Genomic DNA, 22,174 nt, shown 5'->3' with positions numbered 1-22,174 from the left:
GAACAAGCTGTTTGAGTAAAAGCAAAGAAAGGAATCAGTAACACTCATTTACAATTTAATCTCTGCATGCACTTAAATAAGCAGCTTGCCTTACCCTTTGAGTTACTTCTTTAATATAGAGAAAACTGACTCACCCATCTGAAGAAGCCCTGGGAGCTGATTTAGTAGACAGTTTACAGAGGAATTGGAATTTTATATTACAATACAGGTTAATGGCAATTATTCGACTCCATGTAAACCATTAAATTTTTTTAAAGGACTGAATAATTCAACCGTAGCCAGACTGTGCTATTTCCTCACAAAAAGATTACTGGAACACAGTAAAAATGTAAAACAATTCTGAACACCCACCTTTAATTTTTCCTTGCCTTGACTTACGGGCATTCTGCATGGCTTGTTTCTTCTGGTTTTCTGAGATTTCCATACCTATGTCAAAGTGTAAATTAGGGCACTAGTACAAAATTACTGTACCTAATACTTGATTATGTTAAATTAAAACAAATACATAAACTGTATTTTAAGAATTATTAGTAAATTATAGTAATACACCTGAAGTTTTTAGAAGTATGTTTTACTTTATCATATGAATTTAAAGATTGTTTTTCACTGGGAAAATGAAAGGAACAACTTTGATTTGCCTTTAGATTACATGAAAAAGCTCCTTTCCAGTTCCTGCAAATGGCAATCACTGGTGAACTAACTACACAAAAATTTCTTTTCATAGATAAGTCCAGATAACAAGAGATTAAAAAAAAAGAAGAGTAAACTAACATTTCTGAAGGCTACAAGCCTCCAAGTAATAGATCACAAATTCAGAACCTTTTTTTTTCACTCACTCTGAGCTAACGTAGGTAACAAACTGAAGTCACTGGTATTGTTCCCTCCACTCAGAGGAAAGTATCACAAAATCTGCCAGACACTGAAGCAGGCTGTGGTGTGGTTATGGCTGCAGCAGACCAGGGCTGGATCCCCCACTCAGGTTTCTCATGTACCTGTTCACTTAAGGTATACTTGTTCACAAGTTATACTTGTATAACTTACATGGTGCTATAGTTATGTGGTTAACCCTACACTATTTACTGTCCTGTGATAGGTGTATGACTGATCTGTGATGAGTACAGAGATGCCAGACATCTGCTAGAAAAGGTGACATCAGTGACTGGTGTTGTCTGGAGAGCCAGAACAGGCACTCCAGTTTCCTCTCCCTGTGTACAATACAGGTGAGATACATGGATATGTTACGTTTGCACCAGGAGACAACAAGGTGCACAGGATGCTGTTTCATTTCATGCTATGCATAAGGCTGCATTCATTTCACTCATATGCATACAAAAAGCACAGAAGTTGTGATTCAAAGCCAAAATGAAGTATCTGGTTTGCTTCCATTTTGCATCTTCCTTCACTTCTCTATACTTTTAAAACTCCCTTTTTTATCCTGAACTTATGAAGAAGTTATTACAAATCAGTCTATTAACTTAAAACAGCCATAATTTTGGGGTAGCAGTAGTTTATATTATTCTGCAGGCTTTTTTTCCTTTAGAGAAACAAGGAAACATTTTAAAAAATGAAAGCAATTTCATCAACAGAGATCAGACCACTTTCTCAGGGTTAGTATTAGTGGTTTGGAGAAGGATTTTCTGGCTGTGGCCTTTTCTTCTCATATATTCATAAAAGCTAAGAAAAACTAGATATAGTTTGGGAGACAGTGACTCACACTAAAGTGTCTTTGAAAATAGAAGTAAAATGCCATTTGCAGTTCCGAATTGGAAGAGTATGTATTTGTCTCTGGTTAGATTAGAGGCTTTGTGGGAAGTCCAGCAAGATAGCTTACAAAATCAACATGATAAATTTAAACCTGAGGTTGAGAATACTGGCACCTTTCCACTGGTTTTGGCTAAAGGAAATGTTCAATTATGCCAAAAAAAGGAAGAAAGTTTAGAAAAGAAACAGTCTTCTGATTAATGGAGAAAACATCCAAGCCACTGTGGTGGCTCACAAGATCACTCACAAGACCAGATGGACATCCGATATTGCAGTTCAACTACCTTTCCTCTGGTTCATGATCCCTGTCCCAAAACAGGTGCACCAGAATAATGAGTTGCAATATTTGAAAAGCAAGTTTGCAGATGGCTGGATGTTACAGGGGCAGAAGAGACTGCATTTGCTTATGTGCCACAGTTTCTCTTTCAACTGATATTTTTTTCACTATGTTGCACTGTGCCTAAAGAGCAGCAAGCACAATGGACCCTCCTGTGCAACCCTTGCACTGAGCACCACGGGAGTTTGTGACCCAGACCTACATAACGTTTAGTGCTATTATGACAAATCTCATTGTTATCACTGCCAGTGCCACCACTGTCAAATGGTTACCCTTTTGAATACCATATCCTAATTTTCATGAGGTCCCAGAAGAACAAATAATGACATTTAGGGCTGTAGCTGCTACACCTTTGCAGTTTCCTCATGCTTGGAGATTTGTGCAGCAGTGTCACTTAGAAGGAATGGTAACACCAAGACAGACCTGTTGCTGCCCAGGGCAAGCACTATTGTGAGCCTCAGAAGCATCCTGACATACAGCATTTAGCTTGCTCAGCATACTCTCCCAGTGCTCCATAAAGTATCCATCCAGGAAGAGGGATAGAGCTCAAGAATGCTTATCAGAAAGGAAAGGAATAGAAAATGTTCACTCTTTATCTCCTTTTGCTCAGTCCTGCTCACAAAAGTGCAGGAGCTGTGTTTTACTCTTTAGTGTTCTTCATGTGACTGTACTAGTACTCTCATCGCATGCTGGAGTGGAGGCTTTATGTAACTTTGTTGTACAAGGGATTGTGTGGACACTTATCATCAGATCCTCAGCACTGCTCTATTACTTTCTGATCATGTTCACCCTTTGACAATATCCACTATTGCAGAGTTCTGCTTAGGTGAATTAGGGAAGGCAGCTACCTCCCATCCCCAGGAGTACAAGGTGACAGAGCATGCTCTACACAGAGTAACTCATAAAAACCATCAGTGTTGTGCCCAAAAGGATCATAATGTCACACGTTCAGGACAGGAGGAGAGTCAGGTTTGGAAAGTTTGAGGAGAGTTTAGCTGTGGCTCCTTCATTGTTTATTTCAGACTTGAGATGACTGAGGTTAATTGCAACAGTTGGTGCAATGTGAAAGAGTTAAAACTGGTTTTAGAGTATGAATTGGTAAACTTGTGTTTTCTTCAGCTATATTATCTAACATACATATGGAGGAGGCCTTATTTTTGTCATACTTACAACTGTACCAAAGAAAAAAAGCCACTAAGATCAAAAGGTTTACATTTGCAATCTAAGGGTTACTCCTGTCTTCCTATTCTTCTGATCAAGTGTTTAAGTGGATGTGGAATGTAAGATTTGGCATCTTGTTTAAATTTTAATAACTTCTGAATTCTATCATCCACTTCACTGCATTTCCAATGTTATGAAAAACAGAAGTTCTCAAGCAGTCAACCCACACAGATGCACTAACTTTAGAAATACTAAAAAGAGTTTTATTTTTCTTATTAGCGTTGCTGTTTTCCTTGTGTATGTTTTGCCAATGAAATTTTGCTGGAGCTTTCGTCACTGATCTTAAAGAAAGCATGAAACCATGCAAAAAAAACAAGAGCAAATCCTAAATATACATTCACACAGAAGACACTGTCCTTAGAGTGTCCCACAGGCTGCCCGTCTAGTATTTGCTACCTTTTTTCCTGCTCGCTCAAGGTTAGGCTCTGTACACTGCCCAGTGTTGGGTCTGTAACTAATGATGCCATGCAACTGCATGGGTCTCCTGGACACAGGTGGTGCCATTATATGACATGGGCAGTATAAACCTACAATTATTGCTGCTTGGCTTTGTCATAAAGTGTCCTTTACAAAAAGATATTTTTGGCCAATAATTCATATAGAAGGTACAGGATTTTAGATTGATTGTTATTATTGATTGGTCTTTGTGAATTGCATCTTGTCATATCTCATCTCTCATTCTGCTTCATAATGCACCAGAATCATATGGGTGACACTAACTGCCCTGGACCTTTGGCCCACAGTGACAGGGCAAGCACACCTGAATAGGCTTCACTCACACAGCTAAACTGCTGGGTAAGAAAGGGACACCAGTTTCAGATGACAGATGCACATCTGCACAAAACATAAAGAATGGCAAAAGCAAAAACATTCCCCTTTGTTTTAACTACTGTTCAGAGAGGAAATTCTTCCACTCACCCATTTCCTTGTCTTCTTGAACTCTTCTCCTTTCACTTTCGCATGCCGCAATCCATCTTTTTTTATCCTCCTGTTTTTTTGCACAGAACAAATGAATCTCTTCTGTTGTTCTGTTTATTATCTTAAAAGCATTCTTGACATTAATGCTAAAGTCTCTGTCTTTGCCATCTTCAATGTCCACAATTTCCATTTCATCCATGTCAATACGATCTTTATAATACAAGATGTCCCTTCTCAGCAAGTCCTTCTTACAGAACACAAGCTGATGGTCAAAAAGGAAGAAAGTCCTCTGCTGGCTTTTGCCTTGTTTTGATATTTTGGTCAGTTCTCCAGAGTGGATTAGTTCTGAGCTTCTAGCTAACACATCTGGTCCCTAGGAAGATACAGATATAGATATATGTAGTAAGTAAATAATATTTTAAGATCTCACTGTGTGCCTAACCAGTCTCACTATATAATCAAGTTTTAAGTTCAGTCTTCTTGTATGTTTATTATTAGATTTGAAAATGTAACACAGTGTAAATAATGTCATAGAGGTAAATTTAATGACTGTGGTTCTGTTCTACTTCATATCTGCATAAAGAAGAGGAAACTCTTCTTAAGTCAGTGAAACAGGTTTCAGTTCTGACAGAACTACCAAAATTCCAAAGGAGATTTAAGAGCTCTATTATTAAAAAAAATACATTATGTAATTTCATCTCACAAACAATGTCCACGTTAAAACATGCTTGCTCTTCCTGAACTATAAATAAAGTGAATCAGTAACAGAATCATTGCAAATGAAGCAACTGGACTTTTAACTGAGCAATGACCGCTTGAAAAGTAGACACCACAAACAACAACCTATGCAGAAAGACATATGCTGTAGGGAACATCAAGTATTGTACACAGTACCTTTGCTCAGAAAAGGGGACAGGCTGACACTCACCTCCCAGTCTACGATAGAGACTTGCCAACGTGCAATCTTGTCGATGCTTTCTAGTCTCCGTTTTCGCTCATTGATCAGACAGGCAACGTTCTTCATAGCCTCATATGCAGCTTTTATGTTGTTATAATCACTGTGAAATGTAGGCATGTTTCAAAGATCACTTATGCAATGGACATGATGCAATCATGAGCCGTGACAAGTGCTAGCCCACATTATTCACTTGTCCCTCTACTCAGGGTACTTAAATAAGAGAGACCTGATTCTCAGCTATCCCAAACCTCACACAGTAGCCTGTGCAATTCAGTGCTCCGGTACTGCTAGGCTTGTCCAGGACCAAATTACTAAACTGCTGGAAGGAGGAAGAGGAGATAGATTAACGAACTGCAATAAAGTCTACTGAAAACAATGGTAGAACTCCCACTGACCTCAGAGATAGCTCCATTTCACCAAAGGACTGTGTTTTTAAGCAAAATTTTAGTGGGATTTTATTGGAAAGGGCATTCTTTCAATTGTGTTTAACAATTGTATTTTCTCCTTGTTTCCAATGGCTGGGTCAATGAACACAAATGGAGAATGCCACATGGGCAGAAAAAAATACCAAAAGCAACCCCAAACAGGGTCAGTGAAGAACCCAAGAACATGGGCACCAGAAAGAGGAATTCAAGGCAACAGTACCAAGGCGGCAGCCTGTTTCCATGGGAGAAGTGTGTAAGAGCCAAGATGGTCACCTTCCTCTGCCTGCTTGAGTACAATCAATTCAGGTCAGTCCTCCTGTCCTTCTGCTCCCCTCCTTCTGTCCCTGAGCTCCCAACATGCCTATGAATCTCCCCAGTGTTCAGGGGTTTTTTTGCCTCTGAATATTATCCATTACTCGTTCACCTTTCCCAAATGGAGTCTCTGAGAAGAGAGAAGGGAGAAGACGTATTTCTTGCCTTAGGTCTCCCAGCCAAGCAGCTGCTTTCCCTCTTTTATCAGAATGCCTCTTGCAGAAAAGGAAGCCAGAGGTAGAACACAGCATGAGCCAGAAATAAATCCTGCAAAGGGGTTAGTCTTGCTGTCCTTTTTATCTGATTCTGTCTCAGTTCCAATTTTAATTGGCTGCTGCTGATGGATGCACTTCCCTTCTAAATCTGTGCATTCTCTCTTCTCTCTGTTTATATCTATGGAAACTCTATTCTGCCACACTGTATACAAAAAGTGAGATTAACCATAATAGAATCCTACAAACATCAGGAAGATGACCACATAATATCCATACTGCTACTCTTGCCCTTCCTTATCTCGATTCCTTCTTTCTCTATTGGTATGTTATTCCACACTTCTTTCAAAACCTGTGGCCTTCACAGCAGGCTGTGCACATCAGAACTTCAAACTTTTTATGAAAACAAAATGCTACCAAAAAACCAGTTGGCTGGAGCTTTACCAAGGTTCCATGTGGGTGCAGGTCTGCCTGTTTGTGAGTAACTCTGTACAGTGGGCACCTGTCTGTGCTTGTAGGTGTCTCTGGATGCTGTGCCACAGAAGAGGAAAACAGGTACTGTGGGCCAAAGGTGGTGAGACCTTGCTCTCACTTTATCTACAGGTTTAATAGCTCACAGAATAAACTTCCTAAAATTAGTACCAGTGAAAGAGAAACTTATGTTAGTAACTGTTATTGCAGCACTTCTCAGGTAGCTACAAAACTGAATGGAGGCATTTCACACCTGAATGTCAGTACTTCGTGGACCTTGTATTTTGGCCCTGGCAAAAATCCAGTGGGCTCAAAGGGCAATTTTCTCAAGGTTAAAAAAATACAGACTCTGGCCAAGGAAGCACTGCCTCAGGCTGCATTTGGACTTTGAGCACAGGGGTCACAATGGAACATTCTTCTGGCAGTTATGTGAGTTAGAAAGATAGACACTTAAAGACAAAATCTTAATTTAGTCAAAGATTTAATCAGCTCAGGAGTATACCAGAAAGGGTAATAACCTGCAACTGAAATTCTCATTTATCCCAGATGAAAACCTAATGTCTGGACTTTATTACAAACAAAGGCAATGTTTATTACTATTAGGTTTCTAAAAAACATTACCTCCAAACATGCTCAGAGTGCATTTTTTTTTCTAAGACCCTCTTTACCGGTTTTTTAAATCCACAACTTTTATGCATCTTCCCCCGTTCTTCTCTGGTTTTCTTTCTCCTTCACTTCCTTGACACATTGGCCTTCTTTTCACTCTGAATTACACATCCCTCCCTGCATCCTATTTCAGCATCAACTTCTTCTCCTTCTCCTTTTTTGATTTACTCCTCATTCTGTCTTGCATCCTCCCAGTCCACTGTACTGCATTTTCAGATACTGTTTTTTGTAATATCTGTGATGGTTCCAAGATGCCTTGTCTATAGTGGCCCATGGCAGTTTTGTTCCTGATCTCAAAAGCCTCAGTGTTGTGTTATCCAGAAAACTTGAGTAAGTAGGTGTTACTACTGTTACAGAATTTGTTCTTTTTACTCTCTCACCTGTGTTGCTGAGTGGTGTATTTGAGCAATTCTGCAAGCTGCAGAGGGTATTTGCAGATTTTCTGAACAGGCGTGAGAAGAAAACCATCAATGGCAATGTCAATCATCTGCTGAAGCAAGCGACAGGCCTCGAAGAAGTGGCGGTATTTGCCCTGTTTCATTAGTCTGGAAAGTTCAATGCAGGCACTGGGATGATTGTTACAATACTCTGAATAAATAGCAAAGCCTTCTTGCTATTAAAAAAAAAAAAAGTTACAGTTTTACTGAAGTATTTGTCTATAAAGAAAAAAAGTTATTTTTGTAACATCTATTATATATAATCAGATTAATTAATCCATTTTCTATATTGTTTCCAGGCTGATGAGCCTTGAAACTATGCAGAAATCTACTTCGTAACTCTCAAAACCCTGTACCTTCTTTGTCAGAACACAGAAATAAAGATCACTGTTCAATCAGGATAAACCAAACCCGCCTTAAGAAGTACTTTTCCCTGGGGAAGACAGCTATATGCTTAGCAAGTGTCTATCAAGAACTCACAGCCTCTTTCCCCACCACCTTCCTTCTTTAATTTCTTTATGAAGTTTTTGCATGCCAAATGTGAGATCCTGCAAATAGTCCAGCTCAACTGTGATCATTACAGTTTTGAAATGGAAATTTAAAATTGTTTACAAAGTTACATGATCATTAAAGATGAGGAGAAATATAAAACATTTAATAGTTAATTAATTGCAAATTACTTTAATTTCTAAAATACTGCTGGTTTAGTATTTGAGAAGCATTTGTTACTAAAATCCCCTCCTAACATGGTATTTTATTATCATATTTTATTAATTTCATAAATTAAATCAACTTTTGCAACCTACATGTTGAAGAAAACATGATCCTATTTCACTTAGATGAGGTTCTTCTTTGTTGTACTGTTTCTCAAGATCCTTCAGAAACTTCCTTTGGAACTTGTAAATATCTTCAATATTTCCAAAGATGGTGCTTAACTGAGCTGTGGTGAACATTCCTGTATGTTTACGACACTGCCGAATATAACCCTGGAAATGAAATAAAAAACACTCATTAGCTGGAAGATGTCAAACAGGTTCTGCCCTGAGCAAGCCCATCTGAGCTGGCCAAACCCCCGTGACCTATGGGCAGGTAAGTGGTTTCCCAGCCATACGTGCACAGGTGTGTAAGTTCACATTTGCATCTGAAATGTTTACACATTGATTATTGCAGCCCAGCTCCTGGCTCACAGGACCGTAAATGAATCACGGAACCAGAAACCTGCGGAGTGTGTAAAGCCCATTCGCACCTCCTTGTACAATGTCAGCCCAATGTAAGGTCCCAAGGGTGCTGCTGCTTTCACTTTTTTCACAGCAATTTCTCTGTGTCATAACAATTCTTCTTTATGCACATTAGAACAAACCCTGAAACAATTAATATAAAGACAGTGTCTACCAGAGCTAAAGTATGGTATGCACAGCTGGCACATCTTCATGTACCTGTTCCACAAAGCTGAGCATGGTGAGCAGGATACAATGCAGAGACTGGATATTCAGGAATAGCTGCTGTGCTCATACTCTCCTATCTGTTAGGGTGCCGAGGTTCAGGAGTGCGAAGGTTAAATGGTATGATAGGGGTTATCTGCTAGGCTCCTCCACTTGGCTGCTGTCAGTCTGGTCTCCTCCAAATTGCTTCGGAAGCAGACAGCTGAAATAGCCTTGCAGTCGCTCTGGTGAGGTTTACCAGGAAGCAATACTGAATATTGCTGGCACTGTTATGAATATTCCTGTCTCCTCCCCAGCCATCTGCTTTGAGAGCTGTGCAGTGGCTATGCTGCAAGCCAGCTGCCACATTTCCTACTGCACCAACAAGGAAAACTAATTCCTGTGCAGCTTTTGTAATACAGACTGCAGACACTTCTTGAATGTAAAATGTGTTTTCTGGGTATATCCAGCTTCATGATTCTGACTGCACCAGCCCTAGCGATTCACTCTATTGTTGAGCTTGCAAATATGGATTACTGTCTGCCATAGCTTTTCTGGCTTAGTCTTACTTGAGTATAATTTCAGTCTTATGTCCTGCTTGTACCACCATACGGATTCACTTTGAGGACAGCAGACCATCTCTACCCCACATGTTGAATATGGTGCCATCGCTTCTCTACTTGGAAAGTGTATGTTTGCTCTCTAGTACTAAACTCAGAGGCATGTCAGATTTTTAAAAAGAGGCATAGAATGTATGTACTAGAGAAAATTAATTAATATCAGTCTAAGATATTATGACTGTGAAAGTAGTTCTAGAACTCAGCTAACCAAGGCAGCAACATAGCTGAGCATAAAAGGTCCTCCCTGATCTTTTATGCACACAATCAAGCTCACTAACTTAAGGAAATAACGAACATAAATGACAAAATTTACATTTAATGTTTTTTAAAATCAGCCAATTAGTAACCAATTTTTGCCTTTTTTCCCAATTTTTCCTTCAAGATGCATAAAAAAAGCCTGATCTAAAAATTAAAAAACCAAAAAAAAACCCACAAAAAATCTACAAAAACCCAAAGCAAACAAACAGAAAAAAACAACCAACCAACCAACTAACCAAAAAACCCACCAAAAAACCCCAAAAACAACAACAAAAAAAACCCAAACCACACAACACCACAAAAAAACACCGCTGTCTTGTCTACTTTGTTGTACATTAAATAATCTAATGATAAGTGGTAAAGGATGGCGGCATGACAAATACAAGGACAGACTTAGCAAACTTAGGGTATGAAGAATATTTTGTTAAGTTGCTTAGCACCATTCCAGATGCTAACCACAAATACAGGTCAAATGCAGGTCACGTCCACATCAAAAGAGGCAAACTTCAGTGAAGAGTATTAAGAAGCTTCTTGTCCAAGTGTGGGCCTCCAACAAAATTCGAACAAAGAAGCAGAAAACACCCTACATTCTATGGTTCAAACAAGCAAGGTAGATCTAAAACACCTTTAGACTTCTTCATAGTTTCTAAGCATCCAGAAAAAGTCCCTCTGTTTGAGAAAACAACAAAAAAAGAACCCCACACCCAGCAAATACTCTTTTCAAGTTAATTTCAAAAAGTTTTGTCCCTAACTGTAACATTACAGTTACTCAAAGTTTTCTATATAAACCATGTGGTAAAAAGTTCTAAATAAACTGAACTTCCTTCTCTCATTATTACAGAAACAGCAGTCAGATAAGCAAAGCACTTTTTCCCTGTCAGAAACACAATTGTTTTTTTAAAAAAGGAAGCGATGCCTTGTGGCAGTCAGCAGAGAGGAAAGCTGTAAAAGGACACAAGAAGGGTCTGACTGGCAGCCTCAGAAGCTCAACTGGGAATATTCTGATATGAGAAACCATGCTGATTCTCAGTTTATATGTTTTGTTCATATTAGGTGAGCAGAATGTCCTCAGGTTAAAGCATGTACCTCACAGATGTCCTTGAGATGCTTGATATAGACTTGTTCTGTGTTCATAATTTCCTGTATAACATTGGTTCTCATCTGATCCTTGTTTTCAGCTATTTTCTGGCGATGCTTGCTAATATCTGCATCTTGTTCTTCATCCTGGATACTATTACAATTTTCTGGTACTTCTTCCTGATTAACTCGCAGCTGCAGCCAGAACAAACAAAGGAATTAGAATAAAGCAGAAACTTTTACAAAATATGCTAAAACTGTTACTAACTTCTTACAATTAAGAGAAGACTGGCTACAGAAATGTTCCCAATCTTACCTTAAAGAGGGGGTTCCATAATAGGAATTGTCCCATCATGCCCACTGCATATTCAAACAAAGTGTTGAGATTTCTGTCTGGTTCAATACATGGCTTTCTACTACTCATAGATTCTGAAAGATACCATGTTGTGTTGCCCATGTACTTTCAAGCTTAAGGCTATTTCTGATGCTTACTAATAGTTTAGGTGTTATTTTGGTCAAGCTAGTGTATGGGTAAAATTACAAAAGCAGACAACTGAACCACTTTTAAATAGTTTCCCTCCACGCCAGTTCCCCATCTGTACGATATGGATAACAGCACATCCTTTTTTGACTTTTGTTTTATTGCCCATGTTGGCTGGAGACCTAGGAAGAGCAAAATTAAGAACCACCTCTAGCACTTTGTGTAGTGTGTCATGCAATGTGGCCCAAGCTTCACCACAGGCTCTCGAAAAGTAGTTCAAGTTACTTTCTAAAACATACTTCAATTTTATACCATCTGAGAGTTAAACTGTCATTAATCTGCATGAGTTCTGACTGGGGAGTTCAGACTGTGAACCAGATGTCTACGCAACGTTGTGATAATAAATGAAGTCCTATTTTACCAAAAAATCCCTGCAGCATAGCTTTCACCACACCCTTATGAAAACTGTTTCGTTGTCTCTGTATAGTAATGGCTCCTGGTTGAGCTTTCTGCTGCTGTAATCTCTGCTTGAGAAATTCCTTGGGTTACAAAAGGACCACACAAAGGAAGCAGACAGAGTAGAAAGTGTTAGAGGAGCTAAGGGAACTTGGGGTGTGATTCTGTATTGGTTTTTTCCTTGTGAACTCCTTAGGAGTTACACCACTGACATTCAGCTACAAACACGCTGACCATCAGGGCCCTTCTCTGAAATGTAATGCCGTGACAATTGCCATATTCTGACAGGAATCCCATAATGGTGCAAAAGCAAGAGAGTTACCCACCCTGACAAAGCTGGCTGGAAACCAGGCTTCCTTGTCCTCATTTCTTCCCCACCACCAATCTTTGTTGGAAGCTTCTAGAACTCTAATGACATCTCCAGCTTTGAAGCCCAGCTCTTGATCATCCATAGTGACATGGTCCCAGAGAGCCTCTGCATAGACAACAGTGCCATCGCTTATCAGCTAAGATAGAAAAAAAATGAGATTGTGAAGGACAAAAGATAAACTATGAACACTTCATAGATTACAAAAATATAAAAATACCTCACTACAGTGCCTACGATTACTCCTATTACAGGATAAAACTAAAATTCTGTACTTTCAGAAATCTATGCACGTATTTATTAGTGAGAACAATTAGAATCCTGATCCAGAGCAGTTACGTAGGCTAACGAGTTACAGTCCCAGTGAAGTTCAAGTCACTGTGCTCTTCCCTTGTCATCTGCTTGTGGGCCCCACCAGAGACAGGTCACCATGGCTGCTGGATTCTTCGCCATGCTGGCTACTACCATTGCACTTTTTATGAATACAAAATCTCAGACCTGTGGAAGACATCCCTCTGCATCCCCCGTCCCTGTCCCTGCCCCACCCCTGCTCCATCATTTCCGCAGTGCAAAGCCCCAGACGTTACCTCATTAATTGCTAGCTGTTCGCCTCCAGGCTGCAGGTACCTGGGAGCGGCTTGGCAGAGCTCCTCGTAGCTGTAATCTTCCTCACTGCCATTGTCATCCACTAAGGCTGAAGATTCAGTCCCACCATCTGCAGCAGCTAAAACAAAGGTGCAACAGCTGTTTGCTTCATCATTTTTACGATTCCAAGAAAAACAACAATGCAAGAGGAATTGCTGAGAAATTGCCTTTGTTGTCATGAATGTAACAATAACAGCGGAAGTGGAGGGCAGCAGAGCTCTCAGGAAAACCACTTTTCCATCATTAAATACTTTTTACTCTTTTTCAGAATTTTCTCATTTAGCAACTGATAAAACTGAGAAATTTTTGTATGCAAAAAATAGAACTACAACCATTCTTCACTATTTTTTACCCAGAGGAAACCTCAAATTATCTGTATGAGAAAGGAGGCCCCAATGCAGTTTTCCACGTGGCAGGTGAGAGAGCCCCAGCAGCCCCCAGCAGTCAGCAGGGACACTGTCATGCCCAGGCTGAGTGCCCTCACACCATCACATCCCCTGCAGGGACATAAGGACCCAACACCTCTGTGCCCACCCACCATACACAGCCTCTGCTCTGTGCCAGCTGCTTGCCACCTCTCCCAAGTGCCGAGGGAGGCTCTAGCAGCACCAAGACCTGAGGTGACAGGGAGTCTGGACTGAGCACAGAGTAACTGCCCAATTGAAAACTTGTTCTAATTGCCTCAAATCACAAAAAAATTCTTGGTTTGACAATTGCAGATTTTCTAACCAAAGAGGCAGCTTTGTATATAAATAGAGACCAAGCCTAAGATGGGCTTCGTCTTATTACACAACCACATAAACCAAGAGAAACACCATTTAAGTGACTGTCACTATGCAGCATAAAACTGTAAAATCCATTTGGGGTACACCACTGGGTGGCGGATCCTTTCAGCAATCATCTCTGTACTGGCAGATGAAGAGGACTGGGGCCTGATCTCAGGAACAAGTCACACTGACTGACTGATGCCCATCCTGCTCAGTGCTGGACCCTATCCACGTGGGTTTGCCTTTGAAAGACGGCTATAATGTTCAAACCCATCGGGATGAGCTGGCAATCAAGAAGTGTTCATGACCAGTGGACTGGTGCCTAGGTGCACTCTCTGGTCCTTGTTTATTTATCCCTAAAGATTTATTCCAATGGCAGGTCCAAGCTGTGAATAACTAGAGTCCGAAGATCATACAGTGCTCAAAAAATGCATTAAAAATAAAAAGTAAAAAGCAAAAAATCAAGTAAAATTCAGAATGGGCTTCTAGCACTGACTCCTTTGCTAAAGGTCAGTGTGTCCCAGGTAAGTTGCTGCACAGCCTGCAGAACATCTCTTACTCCTGACCTTTAAGCAGAATTATTGAAACTGCCAATCTCACCAAGCAGCAAGGCCGAGCAGCAGGGCCCTGACACTGCCTCTTCTCTACCCTGCTTCAAACCTGGGTACTGCCTGCCTGCTGAGCTCTGGGCTCCAGATGGATGAGTTGCAAAGAGATGACTTCTGGCTTTACTCCACACATCTACTACCAATAGGCACACTGCTGTCATCTCTATTTATGTTATAGGGAGAAATACTACAACTCCCTCCTTATGGGCACTCATACCATCACTAGCATCTTTGGTCATCTGAGTATTAACTTGCAATAGAGATCAAAGCAGATTACCACACAGATTTACCAAAAAACTTGAAAGATTTTTCTTTCCATTAAAAGCGGAAAAACATGGCATAGTCTTGATATAACAGAACATGCCTATTTGACCATTCTGTTCCACTCCCCAGCATTTCAAATATACATTCACATTAATGGTATAATTGCCTAAAATGGGAGAATGCAGAATTCCTGTTTTAAAAAACAATTTTTTTCCCCTACAGATTCATAAATCCAAGCACTGATAAACTTTTAAAATACATCTTGCAAAACTTACTGAAACTGTTCTGTTAACAAAATCTGAAAAATATTTCATTAAATCAATATATATCTCATAAAGCAACATAAAAAAAAATAAATCCTAGTGATCCTTTATACTATATTATCAGTACTGCCTGTTGGTTTGTTCCAGTAACAGCAGCACATCAAAATAACCTAATTCATTTGGCTCCAGACAAAAAATTACTACAATTTTAGGATCGATAACTGTTCGTTATTCTGTACCAAATCAACAAGCTTATATTGACTTTGTAGTTAGACTCAAGTGAAATCAGCCACTTGCACTCTGCATCTATTCCTCTATTGTTTACAGACAGAAATATCAGAGGGAGGGGTATGCTTTCCCAGTTGCACCAATGGGATGCAAAAAACTTAAACGACAGCCTGGGTCTGATTCAGATCTCCTAGCAGCTTTGTCAGCAGTGTAAGGCTGCAGGTTCCCATGGATGACACGGAGTTAACTGTGACCAGAATCAGGCCCCCTGACTACCACTGTTTATCAGTTCAATCTAAAAACACTGTAAAAATTAGCAAGAGAGAGCATGTTCTACTCACACGTACCCATCTGAAGGCTCTCCAGACTCCAAAATCGTGCCATTGCCCCCCTGGCTACCATGCTTCTGTCAGACTGGACCCCAAGGCAAAGGTTTGACCTCTAACAGGTGATTCTCAGTCCTAAAGGGCTGGTGGAGGATCAAAAAAGGCTCTGAGCTACATCCAGCTCAGAGAAACAGCCTGTTCACTGCCTTCAGCTCCTGGCAGTGCCTCCAGAGCCTGACTGGGAACTGCCAGCGCTGCACTCAGCCGCTCAGCCTGGCTCCCAGCTCCCGGCTCTCTGACATCATGGGGTGCCCTTAGGGAGGAAGTTCCAGAAAAGAAACAAAACCTGGCTGCCTGTCCCTGGCCACGCTGTGCCTGCAGCAGCCCAGACCGCTCCCACAGTGTCTGAAAATGGTGAGCGCAGCAAGGCAAGGAGTGCATTTTTTTTTTATTAAAGCAGCTAAATGCGATTTCGATCTATATTCAAATGACTGCAATTCAAAGGGAGAGAGATCTGGGTGGGAGCTGGGAGTTCCCTGTATTACAACACTGTTTGGAGTATCGGTTTATCTTTGTCATAATATACCAGTTAAAATTCCAGCAGAAGAAAACAATTAAGGTATTTTTTGCACAGCTATTAAAACTTCTCTTGCTTCACAGGCACAAGCAGCGCAAGTGTAAAGGCTGCAGCAGACTGCTCTCAGGAAAAATAGGGGAGGCTAGAGACATTTCCTCACTGAAACTACAAACTTAATTCAGCTGGTTCATGAAACAGGGAATAAAGCAGGAAAGCACTCAAACCATTCAGCTTTCTCTGGGTCTGACCCAGCCAGAGCACAATCTCATTCATTCACCACAGGCCAGCAATCCCCACCTTTACGTTTGTATCATCCTGCAGTGAAGCTGGATCAGTCCATGCACTGAAAGCAAAAGCAAGAGCTGCTGCCATCAGCAGAGCACAAAGCCTGCTGCAACCTATGCTTGTACACAGCACTGTGCTTACAGTTTGGAAAGCTCCTTAATCCTTAAGGCTTCTTCTTTACCTGCAAACTGTTGGTCAGCTGAGCCTGTCCTGTGACTAGGGACTGTCTCCTCCAGGGATGTGTTCACAAAACCCTGGAGGCATTTCTGTACGCAGTGACTTCTCAACACCCACTGACATCACATGGTTTCCCCCAGCACTGCCTCAGACAGAGGAGGAAAGGTCAAATATGGCCCCACAATATTAATGCCATCTTCCTGCAAAAATCCTGTCTGTGCTTCACTGCATGAGAGACTGACAGGAATTCTCTTCTGAATCTCCCAAACTTCCGTATTATTTCTTTCTGCAAGGACTCTTGTTGGATAGCACAGTAAAAATAAGCTACTGGATATTATAAAATATTCATACACTTGGCACAAACCTGTGCATTTTTCTTGGCACAAACCACTAAAACAAAGCAACCCAGCAAACAGAAGTGACACTGAAGTGCTGATGATCCTGGGACCTGCAAGTGAAGGCTTCATGCTTTCAACCAACCAGAGCACAAGCTCTCTGCCATATCAAACGCCTATCCTCCAGGGAAAAACAGTTGAACTGCTACAGGAAAACCAGATCAAACCCCATACAGCTCTTTTAGAAGATACATTAAAAACAACCTCTGGAAAGCAGTCTTTTGGTTTGATTTTTGCAGAACGGAATGGACTGTGCATTTTTGTCCAATGACTAACCTAATGCCTCCGTGGGATGCTGCTAGGATGGAGCGGCGTCTGCTCTCCCTCCATTGCACAGGCACATCTAGCTACTGTGCAACCACAAAATGAATGACCACAAAAGTACTCATCTGGGGTTAGGTGTTGGCAGGTTTGTCTAGTCCACAGTGGCCTCATCCAAATCCACGCTCAGCTGGCTTACCCACTGCACAGGGCACTCTGAAAAGGCATATACTAAAATACTAAATGTAAAAGCTAGTTTACCTGCCGCAAAAAAATACAATTCTAGGTATCCTCTAGTATCACAGAACCCACCACCCTGGGGCAGACCACAGGTAACCCCCAACCACTGCTCTGACAGCAGCCAGTAGCAGATGTCCAGGGAAGAATGTAAAAATAGATGAGACACGCAATGGTATTTTTCTGATGTACTTTTCTAAATTCCACCTATCTGCAGATCAGAGTCAGATCCCTCCTGGGACAGAAATGGTACCTTTGTGTCTAATGTACTGAATTTTTCAAACCACTTTCTGAATTTTTGCAAACTTTTGGGATGTAAAATATCATGTGTAGCAATTAGTTTCATAGTTTAGAGTACGAAAACTATCTTTTATTTTGAACTTGCTCTCTGGTAATTTCATTTGGTGCCTTTTAGTTCTTACATTATTGGAAAAAATATTATCTGTTCATTTTTTCTATGCAAAACAAACTTTTATTCTCCTACTGTCCTTTTCTCCATGTTGCAGAGCCCTAGCTGCGTTAATCACTTCTCCCAGAGACACTGGTCGGTTTTCTTGTCCTTTTGCCTTTCTCTTTATCACCCCCTGTAAAAAATGCCTTTTGGGACGGAAAGGAAAGGTGAGATGCCCCCCCCACACACACACACCAGTTGCACAATTAGGCTTTCTGTTTTGTTCTCTATTTCCTTCCTACAAAATCCTGCCCTTTTATTTACTGTTTTGATTGTTACTGTGCACTGCACTAACACTTTAAAATGTCTGTTAGGATTGCAAGATCTTTTCCTGAATGGCAATACCCAAATCAGAGTCCCTTCTTCTGCAAGCACACTAGGCTCTGGTTCCTCCTCCATGTGCACTACCTTGTCTTTATCAACATTGCCACCCGTACAGTGCCTTGTGTCTGGCTTTTACTTCTGTGAATAATTTAGCACACCAGCAAGAATTACCATTTCACTTTATACTACTCTTCCCACATTATTTGTGAAGATACTGAACATCTGACTCCACTCATGAGCTCTTTTCTTAGGAAAACTGATCACTCTCCTGAGTTGTCCCTGAGCTGTGCTCCATACAGGCTGAAACACACTCAGTTACTCAACTTTGATTGAACTGGGGAAAATCTGACTGTTATTTAACACTGTAGACAAATGGATACTACTGAAAGTAAAGACGTAAATTTATTTATCTAAATGCCGGCATCCACATTCAAATGAACCATCTAAATCAGCAGGTACTGGTCACAATTAAAAGAGCTGAGAGCAATTCACCTCATCCAAGGCAATTCTACTTTAACCTTAATTGACTGCAATGACAAGGGCCTCAGATCAGTCATTTAAACATAGCTACTTAGCACCATTTTAAGTATTCTGGGTACCCTGCTTGCCTCCAGCTGCCATTGGAGAAAGAAATAGGTCTCCCATAGGTCCTCTGTTTTATCTGCCAACTGCAGGCAGATGCTCAGGTACCCCACACAGCACTGGACCTTGGGATGGGTAACTTAATCAAGCATTAGTCCTCTACTGCCTGTAACAGGTGTACTAAAGTTTAACTCTTATGTAGGTACCTGCATTTAGACTAAATTTAGGTGACAAACTTGAGCTGAATCGCACCCTACTTACTCAGAGTTGAGCCTATCTAAAGGAGTTTATCAATCAATTTAGCAAAATTCAAGTCCCCCACAAAAATATGCAAAAAAGATGGGTTTTTAAGATAATTATAAAAATTGCTCTACTGTGAAAATTAGGCAACCTCTTTAATATAATTTAAAACTTGTAACCCTTTAAGAGTAAGAGTAGCAAAATAAGTCTCAAGTGAATTTTCCCTTATGTGTTGTCTGATTATTATTCTGTTTCCTACAGACGATATTTCACTGTCTTCTAACTGCCGTTTTTCAAAAATTTTACTTCTATATCCTATTGTTATAAAAGGAAGACGTACAATGCATTAGGCTTTAGCTAGTAACTAAAATAAGATACCACTGGTTTTTCAGTGCTTGGGTTTAGAATTACTTTCTATAATAAAGGGCTTTTGTACTATCGAATTTCACTGTGCATGAGCAAACAAAAAACTCTCACATGTTCAAAGACAAGGAAATGCCTTGTGATTTAAGAGAAAAAAGGAAAGAGATCAGAATGTATGACACTGGTCACTTTACTATTTTCTGCTGGAGCTACTTAACAGATCTTTGCAACTGCTTTCAAACTGTGAAGTCCATGATATTCCCTCCTTGCTTTCAGAGTTTTGATTTCAGAAGCTTTTCCTGCTCCACTTCTACGTTTGTAAGGACTCATAAAAGTCACACCCAATATTGCTTTGGCTTCATTGCCTTGAAAAGTGGCAGAACTCTTGGTTTGTGTATTTGTCATCCTGAAGCTTATGTTTAGGAGATCAGTTATTCAGAAGCCAAATACCTGGAAAAATATTGCTTTTAAGCAGTTGTCTAGGTAACTAATATTATTTCATGAGGTTTCCAAACATGAATTGGAAAGGATAACTAAAAATAGAAAAATAATTCCTACTCTGTGATAATAAAAGATCCTCTTTTTTTTCCAGACTAGCTTACGGCTAGATTTGTCATTCTGTGAATGATCCTTCTGGAATCATGGACTGAGATACAACATAATCTCAGCAAGGGTTGCAGCACTAGATGTCTAATTTACCTCGATGTCTGATCTGGATCATTAAGTATACTAAGATGCATAGAGCAAGAACACAATCCAGAGATGGATTTTAAAGTAGTTTCCAATATGTTACTACAATATAAATTAAAAGGTAAATACTGATACAGTACATATACAGTATCTCATTGCTGTAGTTAGAAAGTCTCAAGTCTGTTTCTGAAGAAAACTGTCATGTTCAAGACAGAAAAACGCAGTTTTAGCATGTTCTTACATAAATTAATTTGTTGTTGAGGTATTTTTTGAGCAGGATTTGGACATCATTGCATATAAACTTACCTTAGAACCATAGAAGCCACATACTGACTTGTAAACATATGTGTAATTATAATAAAGAAGCACTGAAAATGCTATTTGTTAAGTTTCCTACTTCAATCATGGCAAGGCCATGATTCAAAAGATTCAGGGAGAAGGTTCCCAGCAGTGTTTTGGTCATTATTAACACTGAAGGATATAAAGTGAAAATATCGCTTTTATTTCCAAACCTTGCCAGTGAAACATGAATAACTATTCCGATTGTGCTCACAGTGGTCTGAAAGAACACAAGTGGTATTAACCCAGAGTCTTCCGGTCCCACCTGTGAAGAAATGTTCCATTAATACTAGACAGGACTTTCTATTAACTCCAGATAGCACTGCATGCTAAGAGTAAACAATTACAGTAAAAATACAGAGAGTACAGAGTCTGATAAAAGGCAATGCTTCCAAAAAGGCAATGTTCTCCAAGAACCTGTCCTTCATGTAGCAGAGCCCTGGTTGGGCTACTTATTTAAGGCTTGCCTATCTAAGTAGTTAAGCTGAGTGCATGGCAATCAGAAAATTAAAAGTACATGTGCGGTGTGGCTAGGATTCAGGCATAAACTCAAGCATATTAGACCTCACTTCCTTCACTCTCTGTTATCTTCAGGCAAGGATGCAAATAGAGAGTGGAAAATACAGGAGTGTAAGTGATACAGAACAATAAACCACAGCAGTGTCAAACGGCAGATGTGACAAACAAGTTTTACATGAGCACAACAGCTACGAATAAGAAACTCGCAAAACAAAGAAATTTAGCTGGGTACTACTTTGTCACTGAGTTGGTTTGCACCCTTTCGTGTTCCATACCATATTCTAATTCCTGCTTGGCCTGGGGTATGACTTTGAGATCTACAAAGTTAAATACTTTCTCATCTTACCATCAGATGTTCTCATCTGCCGCCTCCGTCCAACCCGGTCCAGGCCAATGGGAGTACTTTGAGAAAAGGTGAGTGGCCGGAACCTGGCTGAAACAGCTTTGTATGGGGGCACCTGGTGTGCTGGAACAGGTGGCCGTGTTACAGGCTACAGAGAAAACAGGAAAATCCAATATTAGTAAAGATACCAGCAAGTCCAACTGAGCAAAACTCAGGTAGGGAGTAAGCTTTCTTCAGATAGTCCAGGTAATTAAAACCAGTAAAATCAACTGTGTTGAAGTGACATTGCTTAAACACTACATACCATATCCACCAGCATCACATAACATGTTTTATTACATTACAGTTCTCTGTTACTTAGTCTTCTGTAATGATTAGACATGTTCTATAATTTTCACTCTTTTTTGAAGACAGTCAGAGGGCTGGAGCACCTCTCCTATGAAAACAGGCTGAGAGAGCTGGGGTTGTTCAGCCTGGAGAAGAGAAGGTTCTAGGGAGATCTCACTGTGGCCTTTCAGTACCTAAAGGGGCTACGAGAAGAGAAAACTGGAGAGGGACTTCTTACTAGGGCACATAGTGATAGGACAAGGAGAAGTATGTTTAAACTGAAGAAAGGTCAATTTAGATAAGATATAATGAAAAAGCTTTTTATCATGAGGGTGGTAAAACACTGGAACAGATTTCCCACAGAACTGGTAGATGCCCCATCCCTGAAAACATTGAAATCAGGCTACAAATGGAGTTCTGAGTAAACTGATCTAGTTGAAGATGTCCCTGCTCTACGGGGGTCTAGGTGACCTTTAAAGGTCCTTTCCAACACAGACCATTCCATGATTCTGTGATGACTTTACGCCCAAACGCTCTGGGTTCTAACTGCTCTGAGAAGAGCCTG

General features: G+C 40.3%; 1 protein-coding gene across 11 annotated transcripts in view; it reads right to left on the bottom strand.

The window, feature by feature from the left end:
• The window catches only part of SPATA13 (spermatogenesis associated 13), a 154,768-nt gene that overhangs the window by 9,058 nt on the left and 123,536 nt on the right, over positions 1 to 22,174 (bottom strand). For 10 of the 11 annotated variants that reach the window (XR_007903284.1, XR_007903285.1, XM_051780096.1 and 7 more), the window contains 9 exons: positions 21,286 to 21,430; positions 12,986 to 13,122; positions 12,358 to 12,537; positions 11,104 to 11,289; positions 8,525 to 8,704; positions 7,662 to 7,894; positions 5,166 to 5,295; positions 4,238 to 4,610; positions 352 to 426 (listed from right to left, as the gene is read on the bottom strand). Coding sequence is in view for 9 of the 11 variants with exons in the window: in XM_051780096.1 (XP_051636056.1) it covers positions 352 to 426; positions 4,238 to 4,610; positions 5,166 to 5,295; positions 7,662 to 7,894; positions 8,525 to 8,704; positions 11,104 to 11,289; positions 12,358 to 12,537; positions 12,986 to 13,122; positions 21,286 to 21,430 (1,639 nt within the window). In the remaining 2 variants the exon portion in view is untranslated. Of the gene's footprint in view, positions 1 to 351; positions 427 to 4,237; positions 4,611 to 5,165; positions 5,296 to 7,661; positions 7,895 to 8,524; positions 8,705 to 11,103; positions 11,290 to 12,357; positions 12,538 to 12,985; positions 13,123 to 15,520; positions 15,692 to 21,285; positions 21,431 to 22,174 lie in introns of those variants that run through there. The other variant, XM_051780105.1, reaches the window with a different exon arrangement.

Source organism: Manacus candei, unplaced genomic scaffold (genome assembly GCF_025592945.1).
Source record: "Manacus candei isolate 608988 ecotype Guabito, Panama unplaced genomic scaffold, ASM2559294v1 h1tg000014l, whole genome shotgun sequence".
Classification (NCBI taxonomy): domain Eukaryota; kingdom Metazoa; phylum Chordata; class Aves; order Passeriformes; family Pipridae; genus Manacus; species Manacus candei.
Note: the sequence above shows the minus strand (reverse complement) of the source record. Positions and strands in the feature narration are given on the sequence as shown.